This window comes from Phymastichus coffea, unplaced genomic scaffold (assembly GCF_024137745.1).
Source record: "Phymastichus coffea isolate CEN01 unplaced genomic scaffold, Cenicafe_Pcof_1.1 PCOF00011, whole genome shotgun sequence".
Lineage (NCBI taxonomy): Eukaryota > Metazoa > Arthropoda > Insecta > Hymenoptera > Eulophidae > Phymastichus > Phymastichus coffea.
The window spans coordinates 2,705,847-2,731,206 of NW_026706822.1; the positions used below are offsets into that span (position 1 = coordinate 2,705,847).

Genomic DNA, 25,360 nt, shown 5'->3' on the forward strand with positions numbered 1-25,360 from the left:
AAGACATTGATAGATAAACATAAACTAGATAAAAAGAAAGCTGTTAGAGGATCTTATGTTGTAAGTCATGATAAAACCAGTGGTATAAATTACATTACGGTAATGGACTCGAAACCAGTGTCCATATTATCTACAGCCGTTGGCGTTACACCTACTATTCCAATGGAACGATTCGATAAAACAGCTAAACGTAAAGTACCAATTGAATTTCCTGGAGCATTCAAGACATACAACAAATTTATGGGAGGAGTTGATCTTCATGATCAATACTGCAGTGATCTAAAAACGAATATTGGTTCAAAGAAATGGACATGGGTTATTTTATGTAGATTGATCGAGTCTTCACTGACAAATACTTTGATTTTGTACAATATGGTGAACAAAAAGAGAATGTCTAGTAAAGATTTTGCAAAAAGTGTTGCAAAGTCTTATTTAGAGCAACCGATTGAAAAGTTATCAAAGCATTTGAAACTCACAATACCTGATTGTAGACGGATGTGTATAAGGTGTACCATAAGAACAATATTTTATTGCTATGAGTGCAAAACTTATTTCTGTGATACTTGTTTCAGAGAGTATCATCATATCCACAATAAATCCACAAAATCTTCACAAAGAATATGCAAAGCTAGCAATGACTGCAAGAAACGTACGAATATTTATTGCGAACAATGTCAAGAGTATCTATGTGTAAATTGTTTTGACTCTTACCATCTTGAAAAAACAGGTACGCTTGATGAATAATTTCTTCCACTATTGCATCAATTATTTTGGAAAATACTAGAAAAAGTGCTAAAAATTCAAGACAAAATGTAGCACTTAAATTTGCGATTTTATCAACACAAACTGATTTTGGTATTACCGACGCCATATTGGATCCGCCATTGTAAAATTGAAATTGACACTAGCATTGTATTCAGCGACATCGAAAGTATAGGTAGTATATATTCATTCTCTAAATCGGCTTTTATTTAGAAAATTTTAGATTTCCCCGCTTGTCAACATGTTGCTGGCCGCCATCTTGGAAAAATGTTCCAGGAAAATTCGTAATGCCTAGGTTTATCAAAGAACTAACATTTTCAATGTAAATCTACATTTTCATCCTGATTCTATAAATTTCAGCAAGTAATTTCTGAAAGAAAAATTCTAATGTAATACTAAATTTTCATCAACATTCAAGACGCCATTTTGTAATTTTCCGTGAAAAATATCCTAAGACCATAACCTTTACGATGTGGCTTTAAATAAAGTCCTTTACCAATAGCAATAGCTTCCATAGTTTTATTGTGTCTATGAGCTTCTTTTAATTGATTTTGAGCGGCCTTAGCACTGTTAACGGCTTTTTCTATTGAAGCAGCTCCTCCAGCTAAAGCTCCAGTGGCGCTCAAAGCGGCAAATAATGGAATTAAAAAAGGAAGAGCTCCACCCACTTTACTAGGAATTGGTAGAATACGAGAAATATTTATTTTTCTTCTTCCTCCAGCCTTCTTCACAGCTTCTTTAGCGCCTTTTATAGCCGAACGAATGACCAAGAGTGATTTATTACTAGGTACAACACTTCTCGAGGTAGCGTTAATAATTTTTTTCAATGCAATTGATAGATTTTTACTTTTTACATGTGTCTTTCGTCGCTGTCGTTGTTGTTAGCGATTTTTTAATCCCTTGCCTCGTTTCTTTCCTCGTTTTAAAATGTTAACACCCATACCAAGTTTACTTTTAACTTTCATTATGTTGGCTACAGCAAACGCAGAAACTTTCTCACCAAAACTACTATCTTTCGCTTGCACTCTATCCCAGGCTTGTTTAGCTAGAATTTTGTTGGCTTCGTTTCTCGCCTCAATGTTCTCTCGATTCTGAGAATAAGCAATATCGTGATCTTTACAAGCAGCGTCTAGCGGATTTTTTCCAGGATCATCACAAGCAAGTCGTTTTTTCAATTTAGTTCCCGGCCCGCAATACTGATAACCAGGCAAATGAGCTTCGAATGGTAAGTTATTAATGATCTTATTCACTAAGCCAGCACCACCAGTCTTTCTTTTGTAACAAATGATCATACCTCATCAGAAGTCAAAGTCTTAATGAAACTAAAAAATATATAAACAGTCTTTTTATAGTTAGTAGTCTCATCGTCGTTCGACCGGTGATTAGAAAACAATATGGACTTCAAAGAGCAACCACTTAAGTTGCAAGTCATAAATTTTGATAATGTGGTTGAAACGGAAAAACGAGAAAAAAGACATGGTGAACTACTGCCTGACAGTATACGAGCAGTTTTCTGTGGTCCTAGTAACTGTGGGAAAACTAACTGTTAGCTAACACTAATCACACATCCTAATGGACTTAGATTTGAAAACATTTATGTTTATTCAAAGTCCCTCAATCAACCAAAGTATAAGTTTTTAAAAGATTTATTGGAACCGATTGATGGTATACAGTATTATGCATTCAGCGAGCATGAGGCATTTGTTTCACCGGATAAAGCTAATCCAAATTCCATCATGATATAGCCACTGAAAAGCAGGACAACGTGAGAGCATTCTTCTGTATGGGAAGACATAAAAAAAGTTAGATAAAGAATATTACACAATTTACAACGATCATGTTAACTCAGATATTTCTCATCTTCATGCAATTCATAATGACTTTTTTCAGGAAGTATATCGAAAAGCTTCATTCCAATGTTATTCAACATTTCAAAATTTATCTTGCTGTAGGTAAAGAGATCTAGAATGTTACGTATTCTTTTTCTAATACTACTTCTACTACTACTTCTACTACTGATCTCACTGCTGTTTGTACTTCTACTACTGTTCTCACTGCTGTTTGTACTGATGCTGCTGCTGCTGCTGCTACTACTCGATTCTTGAGGCAGAATGAAGCTCTTCGAGGCTCACAGCTCTTTTAAAACCCTTCTCCACTACTTTGGTTTTCGAGCCGCCACAACCGCCTCCCTCTACTTTAAATTAGATTTCCATTTTATTTAACATATATATAGTGTGATGATTTTCTAATATAGGACCAAGCATTCTATTCATCATCAATATACGTTTCTTGAGTAATACTCGTGATATAACTTTATTCAATTCAGGAATACGTCTTTGGAAACGTTCGTGATCCCGTGCTATTTGCTCCCAAATACCTTTTCTAGAGTTTTTTTCTTAGTATGGAAGGTGATGTATTTTAACTTTCTTCGCAAACCATACATGCTTAGAAGAGGAGTGAGATCTCTTGTTGTCTCTTATAGCTGGCATGGCTAAGATTCTACTACTAGTTCTTCTTCTTACCACTGCTTCGAACAGAATGGTATTCCTATTAACATCTTATCACTATTTTAGAATATAACCCCACTACTTCGCTTTTCGAGCCGCCGAAATCGCCCCCCTTCTCTCTTTCTTATTTTTTTGTTAGGGAATGGTGAGAGCCCCAAACATTGCTCTCACCTGTGAGGTGCTTCCACTACTAACATTGCTTATGAGTTTACACTAAGTCGAAACTCGGCAGAAAGAACGCATAAGTAATTACTTCAACCTTTCCAAAAAAAAATGGATTTGAAGGAATAATTAAATTAGGATTAAAGACATAATTAAAATTTTAAATATAAATTTATTTACTATGTATACATTTACACATTATACTAAATTAATTTTTAAATGCAAAATTCGAGCCTTCTCGGTGGTAAATAAACAACTCCTTTTTTTCCATAGTCTCGAATAATTTCTTCAACATATCTTCATCTTTTTCTAACGCTAAGCTTACTCGCTTAGGTAGAAAAATTTCCAATTCGTCGTCTACGGTTATATCAACACTGAATCCATAACGAGTATTCAGCCATCTTAATTTCGTTATCATATAGGTGCAGCTATTTTCTAATTGCGACATTGTTTTTCTAGGTAAGAATGCCGATTTGGCTATTTTATTAATTGATGAAAAATCCATTCTACAATAAAAAAAATCAATCAATAATTAGTACTACTAGGATATAGTTAGAGAGCTACTCGAATACAAGAAACTTACTTTTAAGAGAAAATCTAGAAGTCGAATAGAAGAATTAGGAAGAGAGACTACTGCTGTTACTTCAACCTATAGCTGAATAACTGCGACGGACTGAGGTGTGTTCTCCGTTTTGTACCATGCGTCCCCTCTCTGAGAACTCGAGCCGCCGTAATTTCCCTCTCTTTTCGCCTTATCCCCACTTGAGTAATTTCTCATATGATTCCATTGCCCATACTCCTCAGACTTCAGTCGCCATGTCTGCCGTTGTTCCCCACTCTACCGTTGTCCCCACTCTCTCACTATTCTATCCTTAGTCTTTTCCTAACTAAGCCTTCTTCCTCCCCACTATTACTACTCTGTTCTGAGCGACTTCTATCGGAGGTTGGAGGAAGCTTACAATTTTCTTGAGGATTTTCTTCCATTTCTATGATCTTTCTTTTCCTGCGTTGTTCCGCACTCTTGATTTTAAGCTTTGACGTTTCAATAGTTTTGTAATGACCCCATGGAAGTGTATCAGGATTTTTATCAAAATATACAACGTTTATCATCATATGGACTTAGTGCTACTTTCTGCACTCTTTCTGTTCTTACTTGGTGCAATACACTTCGTATATTGCATTGCTCACGTCTAATAATTTCTAAATCCAATAAACAGTTTCGAAAATCTTCGTGATCTATTGTTTTTATGACAGTATGTGTTTTTACGCCTTTTGCTTTCTTTATTGCTTGATGGTTTTCTATTAGTACACTATAAGAGGTGTGATCAAAAACTAAGGTGAAGTTTTATTTTTCTCAAAAAATATTTATTTATTCATCAATTTTTATTTTATCTCCTTCAAAGTAATCCCCCTCGGATATAATGCACTTGTGCCAACGCTTTTTCCAATCCTCAAAGCATTTCAAAAAATCATTTTTTGTGATCTTGTTTAGTTCATCCTTCGATGCCGTCTTTATCTCCTCAATCGTGGCAAAACGCCGTCCTTTCATGGGCCTCTTCAGTTTTGGGAACAAGAAGAAGTCACAGGGGGCCAGATCTGGGGAATACGGTGCCTGTGGCATCGTTACTGTGTTGGTTTTAGCCAAAAATTCGCGCACAAGCAACGATGTGTGAGCAGGGGCGTTATCATGGTGCAAAAGCCAATTTTTATTTTTCCACAAATTCGGACGTTTCTGGCGGATTGCTTCGCGCAAATTGCGCATAACTTGCAGGTAATATTCCTTATTTACTGTTCTACCCTGTGGCAAGAACTCATGATGCACCACGCCCCTGCAGTCAGAGAAAACTGTAAGCAAAACCTTTACATTTGATCGAACTTGGCGTGCTTTTTTTGGTCTTGGTGATCCAGAATGCCTCCACTGGGACGATTGAGTCTTAGTCTCGACGTCATAACCGTATACCCATGTTTCGTCACCTGTTATAACCCTGTTGAGTAAATCTGGATCATCGTTGACGTCATTCAGTAGCTCTTGGGCGATGCTCATGCGACGTTTCTTTTGGTCGAAATTGAGCAATTTCGGAACAAACTTCGCTGACACACGTCTCATGTCTAAAACACTCGTCAAAAGTGATTGGCACGACGATTTCCCAACACTATTTTCTTCACTTCTTCAATATTCTCATCAGTTGTTGATGTGCTGGGGCGTCCAGAACGAGGTTCGTCGTCGGTGTCTTCTCGGCCTTCTTGGAAGAGTTTATACTACTTGTAAACATTTTTTTGGCTTAAAGTAGACTCACCGTATGCCACTTTCAGCATTTCAAGTGTTTTGGAACATTTGATTCCATTTTTCACACAAAATTTAATGCAAACTCTTTGATCCATGTTTTTAGACAGCAGCAAATCGTGGAGCACGCAAAACACTTCTAACCTTGATGCCTCTCACAAACAAACCAAACATACTACAAAGCTGAAATTTGGAACGTATGTTCTAGACGAGTGTACCGACATAACCAAATAAAAAAGTCGAAGATCGAACGGACGTAGCCCGCTAAATTTCAAAATTCACCTTACTTTTTGATCACACCTCGTACATTCTACTTCGAAGCCCAATGAATTCTCTCATAATAATACTATTGCATTCATCTTTCATAATACCGAGAACCTTTTTATTAACTAACGGCATATAAAACTGATTATTTTCTGAGTAATCTGATGTATCAAATTTATTGATATCTTCTTTCATTATTTCATATATATATCAACATCTTCAAATTCATATACGAGGCTATCTGTATCAGTATAAAGTAATTTTGCTTTATAAGGTAGTCTTTCTTTTATGTAGCTATAGTGGAAGTCATATACTAATGTTTTTGAGAGATCTAGCACACAAAGTCTAAGATATATTAGTTTTTTAATACTAAAAGACGTCCATGATAACTGTATTGCTACTAAATTTTCATCAAAGATTGAACTGCTATAAAAGTTGGGTTGTGCGATCCGTGCTTCTGCTCCATATCTGCCACTCCATGCACTAATTAATTTAACGTCTTTTCGTTTCCTTTCATCCTCCATAGTCTTTCCGTATACTGCATTAATCATGAGTTTATAGCATAACTTTTCAAATTCATTTTGTCTCGTTTTCTTTTTTCCGTATTCAAATCTACATATGTTTTAAGCCACGGCTTTTGATTAAACTGTAGTTCTTTGTGTATTTGTTTTATTTTGAGTCCGTATTTAATAGCCTGCTTTAGCGCTCTATAATGAATGACATACCGTTCTTTATTATACAGTGTTGTTAAAAGTTTTTTTTGTCTTGATCCAGGTGGTGTGTTATGTTCAGGACAAAGTGGAAGGTCCTTATGTTCGTCGTGTAGTTCTTTTGGATACTCTAGATCAACTTCTCAAATATATCCAACCTCATTATTATCGGAAACATTGAAAAAATGAGGCTCATCGATGTTAGAGACCCACTTAAAATTTTTATATGGTAATGTTGCGTCATCGCCCATCCGTATAAATTGTTAACGTCAAAGTACATCAAAGTCTTGCTAGGTTCTTTTTCATTATATTCTGAGCCCATTTATCGATTGTTAGCTTTTGAATATCTATTACAGCATTGACTAATACCTCCTCGAATACCTTTTTGGATGAATAAAACCATGTCTATATCGGTTAAAAGTTCTAGCTCAATTTTTGTACACTTTAACATAGCATCCCATGTTAATCCAGGAGTAGTATAATAGTGTGCTGGGTCGAGTTGATACGCATCCATACAAGTTTTACGAAAATTTTCAAAAATATCGGCCAAGAGTAATACGTCAGTTTTTAAATATAATTCAGAATACTGTCCTAAATCAATGATGTCAAATGCATTCCAGACTTTTTGAGCATGCTCATAGTCAGCTTCAGAGATGTTGCTATCTATCAATTAACTATGAAAATCTTCGATAGGTGGTAATTGAGTCTGTTTTAATCTTTCAAAACTGTTAACATACTCATATGGAAAAACGCCTTTTCTCTTCAATAATTCTATTTATGTTTTTGTATATTTATCTATCTTGAATTCATGCTCTACGATATTTAGTTTGGTTAAGTATGAAGACAATTTTTCGAGAGATGATGGCATAAAACGAAACGAATCAATGAATCGAATATTTATAGTACTACCGTCCACGTGTTTTGTGAAAGCTATATATCTTTCCTTGTTTTCAGCTAAAACAGTCACATTTCCCTCAAGAACAGAGCTAGTAGCTATTTCTTTTATTATAAAATGAGAATCATATCTAGTAAGGTTATGGAAGACGACTGGTATAAAATAAGGATTCTTATAATTTAAATTACAGGATGCATGAGCAGCACCTCTAAATCGACCCGTCAAATGACAATGATCTCTAACTCTTGTTTCATCATGTTGAAAATATTTTCTACAAATATGACACATTTTGCTCATCTTGAAATCCATTTGATTACGCCATGAAATATTCATTTCTATTGCATTCTTATATATTTGATTCATTTCATCTAACAAAATCTGAAATTGTTTGATAATCCACTGTGCGGGTGATTGTTCTTCATTCAGTTTTTTTCTATATATCTTAAAGACTGATTTGGAATCATCATAACTACATTTTATATAAAGCCCCACACTAAACGCTTCATGATCTTGGAAGGATAGTCTATTATTTACTGGTTTCAATAAGCACTCTAAATCAGTATAGATAATAAACGGAACCATTTCTTTTCGATTATAATGATTAAATTTCAGAAGAGGAAAATTAGGTAGATTAACTCTATATTTATTTAATTTTGAACAATCTATCTCATGAATATTCAATTTTTCTTTATTATTAAAATAGTGGAGACAGCGTTCACAGAGATAAATTTGTGCAGTATGTTTCGTTAATTGACTTCTAACAAGAGCAGATAAGTTTTTAATCCATACATAGTGGAATTTTAATTTGAAATTATCATTGTTATTTGATCCATTAGATTTTTCTGTTTCATTCTCATCAATATAATCGCTTTGTAGTAACAAAAGATTGACATGCTTGTCTTGTTTTAAAGTTGATATATAATAGGGTGAGACTTCGAATTTAAAACCGTATTTTTTTAATATGTATAGATTTATTGAAATACTATTCAATTTTTCAAATTTAGGAATATTCTTTACCTGAACAGGAAAGTTTATATCATCGAATTTCAATTCATTTGCAAAGGGCATATAATTTTGAACTCTTTCGCTATGAAATCTAGCTGGATGAAGACAGGCAAGCACAGCCCATTTAAAACATTCATTATCTGTATTTTGAACGTTGATAATTGCTTTTTTATCTGCTATTTGTTTTGGTAGTTGAATATATGAGCCAGGTTTGAAAGGATTAAATTTATTTATATTAACAGTAATACCGATGATAGTTTTTTATGTCCAATCGGAATATTTTTCTTGAAATTCTTCTAAATTTTTAAGTATAACATCTTCAGTATTTTCTTTAAACCATAATTTAAGATCTGTCATTCTATAAATAGAAACATTTTCGGTGTTGAAATACTTTACTTGAATGTCCTCTACATTATCTTTTATTACGGTAAATTAAGCTGACATTTCTATATTTATTTTTAGAACATTATGGATTGAAAGATATTTTGGTATTTGTAATTGTAATAGTTTATTTACTGCTTTTAAGAATGACTTTATATCTGTATGTTCTTGATTGGCTATGAATGCAGTAATGATACGTTTTTCAAATGCTGAATTTATTTCACGCCAAATAACTCCGTCCCCTTCAATTTGGTTTGTAATGACTCGTAATGAATTAACATTTCCTCCGACTTTTATGGAATTATTTAAATTAATTTCGATTGAATTCAAATGAGTAGCGCATGTTTGACATCTCTGTCGTATTGCTCTACTTAAGTTAGGCCGTAACATATATTCTTCAAGAGAATGCAAAGCGGTAATTATTATATTTTTCCATCTAATAAAATCATCCTTATTAGCTTCTGAGTTGTAATAGGCTTTCCATAAATCGCGTACTGTATTTTCAAAATAAGAAATAGAAGCCGCTGTAATGAAAATGCGCGTAGGATAACTAGTAATACTACTACTACTACTACTAGTATTACTACTACTACTACTAATACTACTACTACTACTACTAGTACTACTACTACTACTAATACTGCTTGTCACTGCTAAGAAAGCTAGTGAAGCGGTCTGTCTCGAAAGACTGCGCTCTTTTCCAATCGAGCACGGCTTTTAAGCACTATGGTGGCGCTGAAAGCTGCGGTTTCGGCGCTGTAGGTTGAAGAGAGGGTAGTCAGACGATAGGTAGGAGGTGGGTGGGTGGGTTGTTGCTGCGCCTAGCAAGCTAGAGACGCTACCCCCTCTCCGAGGACCCACACTCAACTAGCTTAAGCTTACTAAGCGCCCTACTATCGAAGGAGAGCGAGAGAGAGAGAACGGCATCCACACTATACGGCATACGCGCCTAATAAGCTAGAGACGCTACCCCCCTCTCCGAGGGTTCACACTCAGCCAGCATAAGCGTCCTACTATCGAAGGAGAGCGAGAGCGCGAGAGAGAGAGAGAGAGAGAGAGACAATCATATAGTTTACCAAACACCCTACCGACTTCTACAGCATCCTACCTTAACAACCTCTGTGGGTGGGTGGGGGGGGGGCACTGTCGAAGGGGCCCACTGGCACGCGGGAGGTGTCAAACGAACATCAAATGCCCTTTAAACACTCAGCATGGGGTCTCACCTTAAATTAAAAGGTATCACTACTGCGATACCTTCATCGGGCGGCTCCTTTGTGTCGCAGAACATACATATATCCTTATACATTGGCGGTATCCTTTGTCGGCTCCTTTGTGTCCCAGAACATACATTGCTTATTTACTATTATATATAATTATATAAACTTATATTTATATTATATAATTTATATTATGTATTATATAACTTATATTTTATATAATTATATAAAATTATATAATTTATATTATTATACAAACTTCTTTCTCTTACTGAAAATCTTGAAGATTGTATAAATCCTGACTATCCTATGTAAAACTCTTCGTAATTCTACGAAAATTTTCTCAATCCTATTGCGAACCTTGTTTTTTATCCTGTGTAATACTGAGAAAAATCCTTTAATTTCTTTGCTCAGGAATTCAATCCTTAAAAGAGTGAGCGGCCCCTTAGGGTATGTTTTCATTTTTTGTATTGATTTAATAATTATCTATGCATGCGTGTGCACGTATATTGTTTTCTGTCACATAATATTTGTGATGTTCGTATCACTTATAAATAATAATAATTCAAACTCTCGTCTCTAGCTAATGAGTAAGAATTTGTTTCCAATAATTTTACTCTACTTGTCAATAAAATAAATAATAAATCAAATGTACTCTAATAATAATAAATAAATCAAATAGATATAAATAAGTACAATGTTTCAAGGAAAGTCAGACAATGCCCTATTTTCTTAAGGTGCGAATTGTCATATAAGCAGAGCTAAAGTCTTTCTTTGATAGAATATAATTCGGCCCAAGTTTCTTTTAGCGCGAGATGTTCTATAAGTCGAGCTCGAATTATAAGGAAGGGACAGTCTTGCTCAGTTAATTACAATGAGAGAAAGAACTTAGGTATAATCCAAGTTTATTCAGACTCATGCGCTCACCTTGCAAGGCTAGAAGTGAATGCTAGCCTGTGCAAAGGTGGGCCTATTTATATACAGATTTTCCCGCTTATTTTTGCAGGAGAGATATCATCGAACATTCGAGAGACATTCGCAAATTTTCAGAAATGAGTTTTCTTAATTTACAAGTTAATAACCATTAATATTAAGCTTTTAACACATGTAAACTTTACAAAATTTGTTATTTGTTGATTTCATATAATATACAATTATCGCAAATAATGTCGTCAAAAGTTATTAACTAATAAAGTTAATTAACGTGATATTATAATATTTACAATAGAAAATTAATAAATTTTTATATAACTTTAGAGTTGATTCAATTTAAAAGTATTTTATAAAAATGAATATTTAAATTAGTTAATAACATTTGAATTATAACTAATTTTTCATATTTGTAACGGGTTTTCCTAATCTTATAATGCAATTATTAGATTAATTATCTAAGATTCCTAAATCATAAAGCTATCATTATCAAGTATAAAATTAATACTTTCGTTTTATATACAGCTTATTGTTTAAATAAATTATTAATTGTTTATTTATTAATAACAGTTATTATTCAGCTGTTATTAATGAAACCAATTCTTACTCATGTTCTATACTTATTCATTTTGCATATGGATTATTTACATTTTTTTAATATTTCATAATGTTCGCGTAATAAATAAATCAATTTTGCATATTAAAATTCATTATTATTTCATAATTAAATGCAATTTGTGTTATTATATTCTGAATCTACGTACTTAAATTTATGTAATAAATACTTTGTTATATTAAAATTATCTGTAATTAAAATATTTTTCTTAATATCCAAAATCATTATATCTATATCTATTACTTTGTGACGTCACGCTATTTATTTTGATTTGACTCTTATATGTATACAATCGAGTAAACAGTGAGGTAGCGCCGCTTAATGTATTGATTTGAATAAACAGATAGATGCGTTAGACTGGTTGCAGTGATTCAGTGATATAATAAACTAGCTCATAGATAGGACCGTTACATATTGTTAAGTATAATATTTTTGTTTTAGGTGTAACGGGAAAATCTGTGTATAAATAGGCCCACCTTTGTACAGGCTATTCACTTCTAGCCTTGCAAAGTCAGCGCATGAGTCTGAATAAACTTGGATTAACACCTAAGTTCTTTCTCTCATTGTGATTTACTAAGCAAGACTAACCTTTCCTTATAATTTGAGCTCGACTTATAGAACATCTCGCGCTATAAGAAACTTGGGCCGAATTATATCCTATCAAAGAAAGACTTTAGCTCTGCTTATGGGACAATTCGCACCATAAGAAACTAGGGCATTGTCTGACTTTCCTCGATATTTTGCAATTACTTATGTATATTTGATTTACTTATTTATTATATTTATTTCATTTATCTATTTTCTTGACAATTATAGTAAAATTATCGGAAACAAATTCTTACTCATTAGCTAGATTACGAGAGTTCGAATTATTTTTATTTATAAGCGATACGAACATCACATAGGGAAATATAATACTTCCTTTAAAAAGGAAGATAAAGTTATTAAACTTATGTAATAATAAATACTATAAAGTTTTTTTAAGTAAAATATCAATTGCAAAATGAATAATCTTCGTTTGTTGAAATTTAATTAAAATGGCTATCAGTCCAGTAGTTATATTAGCATTACTATCTGTAACGTTCAATCCTAGCAACGATAAAGTTAAAGAATCAGAGGCTAATACAGGGGAATTAGCGTTATATAGGCTTTTAGAAAATATAATATAGGATAGTGTCAATTATAACGTGCATACAGAAGAAGAATATACTTTACGCTTTGAAGAAGACTATAGTGATACATTTCCACAAGATGGCGAATTATATAAAGTTTATGCAGAAGTAGCTACTTGTTTACGGAATGAAGAAGGGGCGTAGATTTTGAATATAAAAAATAAGCAGTGGACTACTGGCAAAGTAGAAAAAGAAAGCCATTACTATCCTTGACAAATGTACAGTCAAAGTATAGAAAAGTTACGTCCGTCAATTGCGAGAGTAGAGATCGCAAGTTGAAGCAGGAGGAGATAGAAAAACTAAACTATATGCAATAACAACTTATGTACTTGAAAAAGTTAAAGAAGCCATTGAAGGAAAAATGGTTTTGCATGATATTTATATAAAAATATAGGCTCTTGTTTCAAAGCAGAAATCAAAATTTCATGGTTTAAAGCTTCACATAGATAGATACAACTATTCAAAAAAACATCACATTGTGTCACGTAAAATAAAATTTGTTACTACTTCATCTACACAGGAGGTAAAAGATCAAGAACAAAACAAAGAAAAATTTGTTAACGAAGTTAAAAATCTTATAAGAGTTCATGGTGCTTAAAACGTTTCTAATTCCGACTAGATTGGGCTTAATTTAGAAATACATAGTGGCCGCACGCCTTATTATAAAGGGGTGAAAAAAGTTGAAAACATCGTTCAGTCGGTACATTAAACAACATATAGTTATACCATACAGTCAACTATATCAGCAGAGGGAAAGCTCATGTCGCATTTATACATAGTTTTAAAAGAGAGTAAAGGAGAATTAGTACCTAGAGTAGTACAAACTTTATTTAGACCACGAAATATATACCTAGAAGCACCTCTGGAAAATTATCCAAGGAACTACTTCAAAATTGGATTGAAAATGTATTTTTAGTTCACAGTAACAATGTATCCATATTGCTATAAGATTCATGGAGCGGACAATGTGAAAAAACCGTTAACGAAGCTATATTATATGACAGAAGTGTCGTATTGAAAACAATACCAGAAGGCACAATTGGTCAGATACAGCTTCTTTATATATATATCGATTTAAATTATGGAAGAACTTTATAAGAAAATTATCTGACATAACACTTTATTATGAATTACAATGTCAACTTACACGAAAGAAACAATATAATCAAGATTCAATCGTTAACACATAACCAATTTCCTTCACCAAGATTCCAAAATGTTTTTAAATACGCATGGTACAAAAGAAAAATTTTTTCTAGTATATTTCAAACCTTTTACTACAAAAGAAAATTCAGGTTAACAATTTTTAATGTTACACACACTGCAAAAAATTGATGAAAAGAAAAAAATAAATTTTATTTATTGTTAAAAATTGTCTGGGGTAAATCTACCCCACATAGCAGTTAAGGGTTAAGGGTGATTTTTCATCCCTAGACATACTTACGAGTACACATGAGCGTTCGGGCTTCTAAACTTTATCCAAATACTTGTCTTTTTATAAGAATAGGCGTTGGATTTCGTAAAAAAATGTTGATTCAACATTGAGACATTGAATAAAAACAGGTTTAGGGGGTGAACTTTGAGGGTGGTTTTCACTCGTCAAATATGAGTTCCCACAGATAAAAAAAAATATGTGTCAAATATTTTTCAAAACTCTACCTCGCTCTCAAGTTTCAGAAAAATCGGAGGCAGAGGGCAAGTAGCTCTCCCTTGTGAGAGGTTCAAAATAGTTTTCAAGAATTGTAAAAAATACCGGTTTTAGGGGTATATTCCAGAGATAGTTTTCACCTTTTAAATCGCCGAAATAGCAGAAACGAAAAGATATGGGTCAAATATTTTTCGATGTACTACAATATATCACGAAATGAAGAAAATTGGTGAGGTACACCAGGGGCACTTTTCTTGTTAGTCACTCAGCTAGTAGTGCTGGCTTCATGCGGATGTGTGACTAAACGTTCTCCAAAATCCGAACAATTTCTAGCAAGTGTACATTACAAATTTTTGTAAAATAATGCAAATTGAACAATCTGAAGAATTTATAGACGCACAACTACAATAATAAAACCAGTTAATATGGCTGTTATCTCACACCCAGAACAGATGACACTAGTAACAAATAAGCAGAATTATTAAGAAAAGACAAACCCACAACAGAGGCTTGGAGATCCTAACAACACATTGGAGTCAAAAATATTAATTAGATGGTTTTAAAGAAAAGGAAAGCAATGAAAACACGAAAGAAAAAACTCACCACTCGTAATTCTGATAAGTTCCTTATCATCATAATTACCACCAATTTGCTGTAAGTGGAGTTTTATTATTGTTCCTAACAGACTTGCTCGAAAAAATACTTTGATAGTCTGAAAAATCCCTTCATAACGGAAGGTGACTACAATGCAAAGTATCCATGGTGGGAATCAAGGGCAATAATTCCAAATCCTGAATAAGACAATCTGTATACAGTAATGCAAACAGAAAAATACTAGACGAGCGAAACGTTATGATAGCTGAGTCATTATGTTTGTTTTCTTGATTTATGGACTTACTCTCATAACTTTAAGAAAACAGTAATTATTTATTATATACTTGCCTTTATTGTATAGTTAATTTGATACCATCCATGGTAGATTAAGAAAATTATTTCGAAGCATCCGCATAAGTTCATCACATAAAGATCACAAAGTTTTTCAACAATCGTCAAATTTGTATTCATCTGTCAAATGGTGACAGCCAGCAACATCAGGTACACTCCGATTTACGGCGATTCAATGAGGATAACTTTGTGATCTACACCTTTTTTTTTCTCGTCAGCCAAATGGCAAGTTTTTAGACTGGCTTATGCTGAGACTCCGAAAATCATAAGGGATACAATTTATATATAACACAATAATGCGTCTGTTTGAAAACTTTGGGAGAGCGTATATATTACATAAAAATGCACTTATTTTTAAAACGAATACAATAAATTTTGAAGCATGTTAACGATATCGGAATATACAACAAAAATGTTATTGTTATTATGATTTAAAGAACTATGTCTCGGCAACTTGTGCTCTCTCTCTCTCTTTTCTATCTTTCATCTGTCATTGCGCGCGTGGATTCCGCAAGTGTCGCCTGAGGTGCTATTTCTTAATATTAGTGCCATGGTTATGCAATTTGTGATTTTTACGGTTGAACAGAGAGGCTCGATGCTGCGCAAGCAAGCATTCATGCCGATCTACAGTCGTTGATTTCCCCTCCGAGGATGCCACCTCGTTCGATCGCTGTGGAAGGCACGTTATTGCTAGGTCACAAAATGGGTTTCTGTTCTTTGTGCTTATTCAATATATTTTTAATTTTTTCAAATGTGCCGGCAATAAATTTTGTTTTATTATTTATATTGCCAAGATGATTTTTCGTATGTTTTCTCTCTTTCCCAGATTTTAAGCTATCACGAGCCCGAACGTTGCGACCTGCATGTCCGGCAAGTTCCTTAATAGGAACTTAATTATCCAAGCATTCACGCGTCCCTTTTTCCGCGCAAATAATTTTTGTAAATAGTCGCGGATTAAATTTTAAAGTTGAAACTCTCCCGTTATAACTGGAAAAAGACATTTTACGAATAAAAATCATTCCTACATAAATGTTGACTCTAATTCATTTTAACACATTAACACAAACTTTTCTTTTTGAAAACAGCATGTTTAGAATAAAAATGCTCAGATAAAGATTTTGCAGCATTTAAACTCGTTTATAAAAAGATACAGATTTTGTAAACTTTTTCTTGCATTTAAAACTTCGGCTCTATTCTCAGCCATAAAGGAGGAATGAGGAGTTCAAAAATTAAATTCACTGGTAAACGTGTATCTAAAATAACTTAAAACTTCTCTAATTTAAAATTCTGAATCCTATCGAATCATTATATATTTTATTTTTTATTTTTCAAACTATGATATAGTATATGTTAAAAAAACTCACTTGGAATCGCCTTTTAAAGCTTTATTGATATCTTGTGACTTTTGTAAAGTAATTTCATGTTGAGTTTTCCTTCTTTTCATGGGAGTTTGTTCTAAATCTCGTTGAAGTCGTTCTTCTCTTGACAAAGCTTTAAAATCAGCCGATAAATTAAAAATTGGTCTTGCCCATTCATTGATAAGTTTACCAGCACGTTCTTTATTTTCTTTGGTTTCTTTTGGATGCTTATAAATATACATAACCGCTTTTCCAATACCAGATTGCTTAAGAGAAGACTGATCAACTCGAGGAAACTAAAATACATAAAAATACGATTTTAAAAGTTTTAGTATAAAAAATGATGTATGATTGTACAATTCAATAGTAATTGAAAAAAAGAACTTTTTAAAATTTATAACAAAATTAATCAAATAGCTGTGGGGTATTGTAATTTTTCCATGACTGTCACTTAACACGTTCTTATGGGTTCTTTGGATTCGAGCCTATTCTACAGAGTCTTCGCTATTTTGGCAAAAAAGATTATCTATTCTCTTATAGAGATTAGATAATAATAGAGAAAAGAGTAGATGGTAGGATAGATTAGACCATTGGTTTATTGCTCTTTAATAAATGCACCAATAAACGCAATGATAAAAATACCAGTTATAAATAGTAAAAATATATTCTTCAAAGAAACAAACACTTAATAAATCAACAAAATCATTCATTATATGAAAAACAAAAATAGGGGTATCGATGGCATCAAACACTTAAGTGTTAAAAATGTTAACAAATTATATTAGTGAACCACTAAGTGTTATGTGACGGACAGCCGTAACTTAGTTCTTTTTCCATATTAATTAATAGAAATAAATATGAAGAACGGAGCGGGAATCTTCCTGATTTTCCACGATGAAAAGGCATTCGAGATAAAGAGTTTATATAAAACTTGATAGTGGCCCGAGCCTGCGACGCTCTATCCTGCTTTGTCCCACGCGGATGTGTTGACAGGAGCCTACGATCATCGCGTATACATCGTGAAGCGTTATCGCGCTGATAATGAAAGAAGGCCATAAAAATGCAATTTATCTTTTTTTTTCTCACCGAATTTTAAGAAAATATCCGTAATATTAAATAGATTTTAATCAATTTTGTAAGTTATTATAATGCGCATCTTTTAGTCACCAAATAACCAATAAATAATTTTATATTAGAACAATAATGCATTTTATAATAAATCGTAGAAGTTTTGGATTTTTCAAAATATTTATAATAATTGAATTATTGTAATAATCACTACGTATCGTTAAAATTAACTAAGTTTAGTACGATTTTGTATAAGTAATTATAAGCTACAGCGTTACTCTTGCTCTTCAAAGTGGCACTCCGAGAGCCATCTCTGGAGAAAAGGGCCCACGTTAAAAGGGGACCGCCCTTTCTCTTTCTGAAAATTCACGCCCACAGACCAATAAAGAAATCCTAGATATGATTAGAAAATTTCTCACCAACACAAAATTTGGCTGTTATCGCTTCATGGGCCTGAGGAAAGGGATTTCCACCCAACCATCCACTGCTTATAAAAATCTCTGTACAAGACTGGAGGAGTGGAGTGAGCACCAGGAAGTGCCTAACAAGAAGTGATTACCAGTGAGTGAGTGCTGGAGGAAGCATCAAAGAAGATAATTTTGAAGAAGTCAGCCAAAATTCAATTAAGAAGTCACCCAACTACATCCAGAATAGAGAGAAAGAGAGAGAAAGAGGTCAAAGAGCAGAGAGAGCGCAGTCTTAATAATAAGTAATTAAATAAAATAAAAGTAAGTAAAACCTTATATGTGGTCATCCTTTTCTTTCTTTAAGCAATCCGTTTTTTGGAAATTCATTAAGCTTGAATCTGGTGAATTTTCATTAAAGTCCCTTAAGAACACAGTAAGCGTGAGTTTGGTGTGTTCGTAATAACATTTGGTTATTACGTACCGCGCTAGCATACAGTTTTCTCCACGCAACAATATTGCTCGTCCCGGCTTATGTGTTACACGATAGCCAAATCAGAGCAACCCTGAGTTTACGCTTACTCCAAGCGTACCTGAGAGTGACCCCGACGTCACAGTTATAAAAAAGAAATTTGGCCTGACGTTCTCAAAATCGTAGATACTATACCAAAATATAAATCGAAAGAAAAATAATTAACAATAAATTATAGACCAATATCATTAATCTCCAACTTAGAAAACATTTTTGAAAAAAAAATAATTAAAAGATTTTTGAGCTTTTCTGTTTATTCCTATATAAAAAAGTGACAGCCTGGCAAGTGAAGCCTTTTATTCGAGATTTGATTGGCTGAAAGGTAGTCACGTAAGTTGCCATCATGTGGCAGTATATATGTGTATTTGTACGTACTTTATTAATGTTGCAACGATTGCCGAAAATCGTTTAGACTCGCATGGGTTACTAAGCGGCTGAACGTAACAGCCGCGATCGGTTTGAGAGAGAGAGAGAGGGCGCGTTAGGGGCAATGACCGGGAGGGGAGAGTTAGCTAGCCAGTATGACTGTGTCCTTCAGTCTAGCTACATCGCATCCGAGTTAGAGGCAACAGAGAGTCCGAGTGTTTTTTACGAGTGAGATCCAGGGAGCAGTGCACGTTGTTAGCGAGTCGTGAGGTAGGAGGGTACACCGCGCAACGTGTGCATCGGCGACCGACAACAACGATCGGCACGGTAGTACGAGGACACGCACTGCACGACGTGTGTGGCACCGTCGCCGTTAGTGACAATTGTGTGTGGAGTGCCGAGTGCGCGCATTGTTGGACGTACGCGACCTCGGCTCCAGCGAGCTCAACCTCTGCGTCTTCTGCAGCCACGCAACAACAACAGCAGAGCAGCAACCGCAGAGGCAGTTCAACAGCAGTGCGTTAGTCGGATACGGTTGGCCACCGTATCCTCGTCAACTTAGCGGTAGGTGCACTGCACTATTTGTTGATATTTGCGTGCGATCCCGCGCAGTGAGCACGGCGAGTTTATCGATAGCGAGCGTGCGAATAGTCCGCGCCGCACTATAGGAATTTTCGCCCAACTTTGAACGAAATCAAATAACTCAAGATCTAAAAGGGTTAGAGAAAATCGGGGAACGGCATTTTGAAGCTTTTGTTAAGTAGATTAAGGGAAAAATAGTCCAATTCGAGAAAAAAAAAATTTTGAGCTCCAAATCGAAGGTCAAAACACGAGTTTTTAGGAAAATAAAGCTTTTTTATTTTTTCTAACATACTTACACCATGAAATTTGAAAAAGCAATGCAACAGAAGTGTAGCTCTTGAAAAAACAAGGCAGATAGCATTTTTTGTTTTTTTTTTTTACTTCAAGGTCAACGAAGTAATATTCGTCAAATCATCCACTTACCTATCGTGAGTGATTTAATTGACTTAACACAGTTTTTAGTTCTAGTACGGGTTACGAAGCTCTTGATGTGTGGCAAAAGTTCAAGAAACCATTAATAATAATTTGAAAGTCATTAATACGTTGAAGTATACACACAATTTGAGATAGCTACATTTTTTTACATGAAATAATTTGTTACAAATTCTCGAAATTCGAACCTTTATTGAACCACTTTTAATTTTTTTTTAATTTGATCAAAAAAATATCTCAAACTCACAAACTCCTATCATTTTCAAATCTTGCATAAACTATAATTTTAGATTTACAAAATACACAAAATTATATGATGCTATCGAAATGAGTATTGAAATAATAGTTGAAAACCTGATTCATAAAATATAGACTGATATTTATAATTGAAAGATTTATAATAGAAAAATAAATTACTGAAAAAATGTATATCTATATAGTTTCTCTTAGAAACTCTTTCACTGTACAACAGTAGGTCAGTAGAATGAAATCGTAATGTATACAATGTTTACATGCTTGACTTTATCATTCACCTCTGTCCTGATGAAACTGATATAAGACATTTTACATTCATTCAAGTGAGTAACTTGTACGAGAATAGTTTTACAGCACGTATATTCATTACGATTGAACTGCGATTATCAATAATTTCCAGTGTTCAATAGAGTGTAATAATTCCGTAAAATTGTATGGTCTAATTTGACGTTTCATAAACTGATGGTAAGTTTAAATTAGCGTTTCTATGATTTTTATTCGCCAATCTCGTGTAAGAAATCTGCTCGTAATACGGTAAACGAATGGAAAATTCGTGATGAGTATTCTGAATATTGTACGATACGAAACTTACATCACCAGGTATTTCAAGACACGACTTTTTTCAAATAAGTAGTAACTCACCATGGGCCGAAAGAATAAAAATAAACAACCGAAAGGAAGAGGCAGACCAAAAAAAGTCCGACGAGATGTCATTAACAGTGGTCGGAAAAAAATCAATGTGCGTGAGATGCGTGTTTCAAGAACTACTTTAAGAAATCGAGCTAAAGATTTGTTGAATGATCCCAAGTACAATGATGAAGTGATATCGATGGCAGAAAAGATGAATGCAAAAAAGATCATAGAAGATCAGACAGAAGAAGAAGGAGAAAAAGAAGTACTGGCAAGAAAACATACACTTAGTTCGGCTTTGGGTTTTTTTTTAGAAAATGACTACAGTAAAAATCAATACGAAGCATTAATATCTGATACAAAAAGCTTAGGATACGATATTTATCCCAGCTATCAAGCACTACTGCAAGAGAAAAAAAAGTGTCATCCGCGAGCTTATCAAGTTGAGAGTGACATTGAGGTTTGTGTACGTTTGCAAGAGCTACTCAATATAACTGCTGAGCGATTATGTGAAGCTGTAGCGCTCGGATGGCCTAATAATACATATCGCAACTTACACATGCGTGTATCGATAGGCTTTGACAGCTCTTCGGGTCATAAAAATCCTCAACAAAAATTTGAAAATGGAGAATTAGAAAACAAAAATGCTCAACTGTCACTATTCGTAACGTACATCGGAGTAATTCAGCTTTTTGACTCGAAAAATGGCGAGCACAGTTGGATAAACCCAACTCCCATGAGTGTGAGATTTTTTAGACCAGTGAGAATTTGTTATCAACAAGAAACTACTGATAGCGTGAAAGTCGAGTATGATCGGTTGATCAAAGAGATACAATTTCTCACTGCTCATAAATTCATTTTATCAAATGAAAAACAAGTTCGTGTCAAGTTTGAAGTGTACCCTACTTTGTTCGATGGAAAGTGTTTGAATATTATTACTAACAATCCATCTGCGTCAAGATGCCCTTGCTGTCAGCTCACAACATCTACATTTAGTAATTTGAAGAATAAATTTACATCAAAAGGAGATACACTAAATTTCGGATTAGGTATTTTACACTGTCAAATAAAAGCATTTGAGCATTTGATGAATCTGAGTTACCGCAAGCCTTTTCAACAGTGGGAAAGAATCGACAAAGACAAAGGTACGTGTATTTTTTATCATAAATAAGTTTTCAATATTTTGGGGCAGCGTTTCAACTGTTTAACATGACTTAAACTTTATAATTGATGGAAAAAGTCACGAGTCATTTAGCACTCTCCAGATTACATACAGATTAATAGTTTTGTAAAGCAGATTGCTAGCAATGAAATACTATTATTTTACAGATAAATACAAGGACAGAGAAAATGTTGTCAAAGAAAACTTGTACAAAAAGTTAACGATTCGAGCGGATCAATTGCTCCAAGGTACTGGAACGACAAATACTGGAAATTTAGCTAGGATATGCTTTGGAAATCCAGCAGCGTTCGCAGAAGCCTTAGAACTCGACGAAAAATTAGTCGAAAATATAGCAACTGTTCTTGCCGCATTCAAAAGTAAAAAAGTACTCGATTTAGATAAAATGAAAAATTTTACTTTCGATACTTACAAATTATACTATTCGCTGTACCCCTGGGCAAAAATGAATCCAACTACGCACAAGTTATTGATTCATGGATGTCAAATAGCAGAAAATTTTCCTCTTCCAATCGCATATTTTGCTGAAGATGGTTTGGAATCATGGCATAAATACTTCAGATCAAACACAACTCATCATTGTCGTCAAAGTTCTCGTGAATTTATACAATAGATTTATACAATAGAGCAATTGAAATGAGTGATCCTGCAATATCTCTGATGGGCATAAAGAAGAGAATAATCAGAAGAAAGGCCATTCTCAGAAAACATGGAATCCCAGCAAATATTCGAAAGTATATTCAAGAGAAGTGAGTATCAAACATTGAATCAGAGATACAATACTTTTATGGAAACAATAAATGAATGAATAAATATGATTTCCAGTCTTCTCAAGTCATCAATTGAAATTGTAGATTCCGACGAATACTCTGACACTGAAGATGAATAGGGTTATAAGTTCATTACAGGCGCGCAGTCTTATGAGCAACGAGTTTCGAGAATTTGTAACAAATTATTTCATGTAAAAAAATGTAGCTATCTCAAATTGTGTGTATACTTCAACGTATTAATGACTTTCAAATTATTATTAATGGTTTCTTGAACTTTTGCCACACATCAAGAGCTTCGTAACCCGTACTAGAACTAAAAACTGTGTTAAGTCAATTAAATCACTCACGATAGGTAAGTGGATGATTTGACGAATATTACTTCGTTGACCTTGAAGTAAAAAAAAAAAACAAAAAATGCTATCTGCCTTGTTTTTTCAAGAGCTACACTTCTGTTGCATTGCTTTTTCAAATTTCATGGTGTAAGTATGTTAGAAAAAATAAAAAAGCTTTATTTTCCTAAAAACTCGTGTTTTGACCTTCGATTTGGAGCTCAAAATTTTTTTTTTCTCGAATTGGACTATTTTTCCCTTAATCTACTTAACAAAAGCTTCAAAATGCCGTTCCCCGATTTTCTCTAACCCTTTTAGATCTTGAGTTATTTGATTTCGTTCAAAGTTGGGCGAAAATTCCTATAGTGCGCCGTCCCCGATATTCATTCTCTCTCTCTCCGTTTGAATTGTCATATCGAAATAGTGTGCGTGAGTCTCTCGGCAAATCCCTCCCTTATACTAGTTTTGAGTCAATAAAGTGGTTAGAGATTAACATGAAACGATCTCGTTATTTTGTCTTCCCTTTGTTCGAAATCGGTGTGATTGTTTACGTTTGATCCGAACGCGCCGGTAATTTAGCACGAATCACGAAAGCAACGAGAGAAGCTGCCTGCCAACCGTGGCAGTGGCCGACGGAGCGCTGTAAAGCAGGCGTAACAGCGCCCCTGGCGGAGAGATCGTGAACCCAGGTTGGATCGGTAAGAGAACTCGGCGCGGGCGCACACCGGGACAAGGTGAGCAAGTGTTGAAGGAGCACACAGTTAACAGGATACCGTCTGGCTGTATTTAGGATTGTTATTACCCGAGGTTTGCGGCTAGGCGGCAGCCTGTTACAATGTATACAAATCATTATTAACACAGCAGCTGACATATTCAACAAATTCATGCTAATAAATAACTCGACTTGTTTTACATTGATTTTATATTTATTAATTGAGATAATAGAAAATACGAGGGTCTTTCAATAAGTCAGTGACTGTAATAAAAAAAAAATATTTATTAAAATAATTCCAATTTATTTTTAAATATAAACTCTTTTTTTATTTTTAATTTTAATTTTTAATCTAACTCTTCAAAATGTTCATTTGTCGCAGCAATTACCTCTTCATCGGATGAAAATCTTTTACCCGCAAGCCAAATTTTCATGTCAGGAAACAAAAAATAATTAGAAGCGTCCAAATCTGGAGAATAAGGTGGATGACGAATTCCTAGCGTAAATCGAATAATTTAGCCGTTGCAATGGAACGTGTGAGCTGGTGCATTGTCGTAGTAGAAAAGAAATTTTTTTTCGCTAGATGAGGACGCTTCCTTCAGTATGGCATCAAATCGGTCTAATAATGAGGCATTGTATTCTTCTGAAATAGTTTTTCCACTCTATATGTAATCGATTAATATTATACCACTTGAGTCCCAAAAAATTGTAGCAATGACTTCCGGATAATCGTACCGTCTTCGTTTTTTTGGCGTAGATTTATCTAGTCCAATCCATATTTTCGACTGATTTTTTGTTTCTAGCGTATAATAATGAAGCCATATTTCATCAACAGTAACGTAGCATCGCAGAAACTCCTTTGGATTGCGTTGAAAGATGCTCAAACTTTGCTCAGACGCAACTACACGAGCTCGTTTGATATCAGCTGTGAGCAAGCACGCTACCCATCTTGCTGACAACTTTCTCATGCCAAAAACATTCATGTAAAGTGTTTCGTACGCAACCTACTGAAATATTAAGAGCTATAACGGGGTTTTGACCCAGCGTGGGTCATTCGTTATATAAATTACGAGGGAATTAAAGACAGCTCGGTGTGGGCCTTGTAATAGGCTGTGCAAAGCCTAGCCCAGCAGCAACAGGAACGTCGTGGTGCAGCGTATGTTACCTTGGCCCGCGGAGAGCGTCGTGTAGTCCTATGGGCGCTTTGGAGCGATCACGAAATTCAGGTGCGAAAGCCGGACGGA

The 25,360-nt window shown here is 34.3% G+C and overlaps 1 protein-coding gene across 4 annotated transcripts in view; it reads right to left on the reverse strand.

Moving 5' to 3' along the window:
* The window catches only part of LOC131672465 (protein IWS1 homolog), a 555,150-nt gene that overhangs the window by 79,540 nt on the left and 450,250 nt on the right, over positions 1–25,360 (reverse strand). For all 4 annotated transcript variants that reach the window (XM_058949712.1, XM_058949694.1, XM_058949720.1 and 1 more), the window contains one exon: positions 16,863–17,152. In XM_058949712.1, the coding sequence (XP_058805695.1) occupies positions 16,863–17,152 (290 nt within the window). The remainder of the gene's footprint in view (positions 1–16,862; positions 17,153–25,360) is intronic.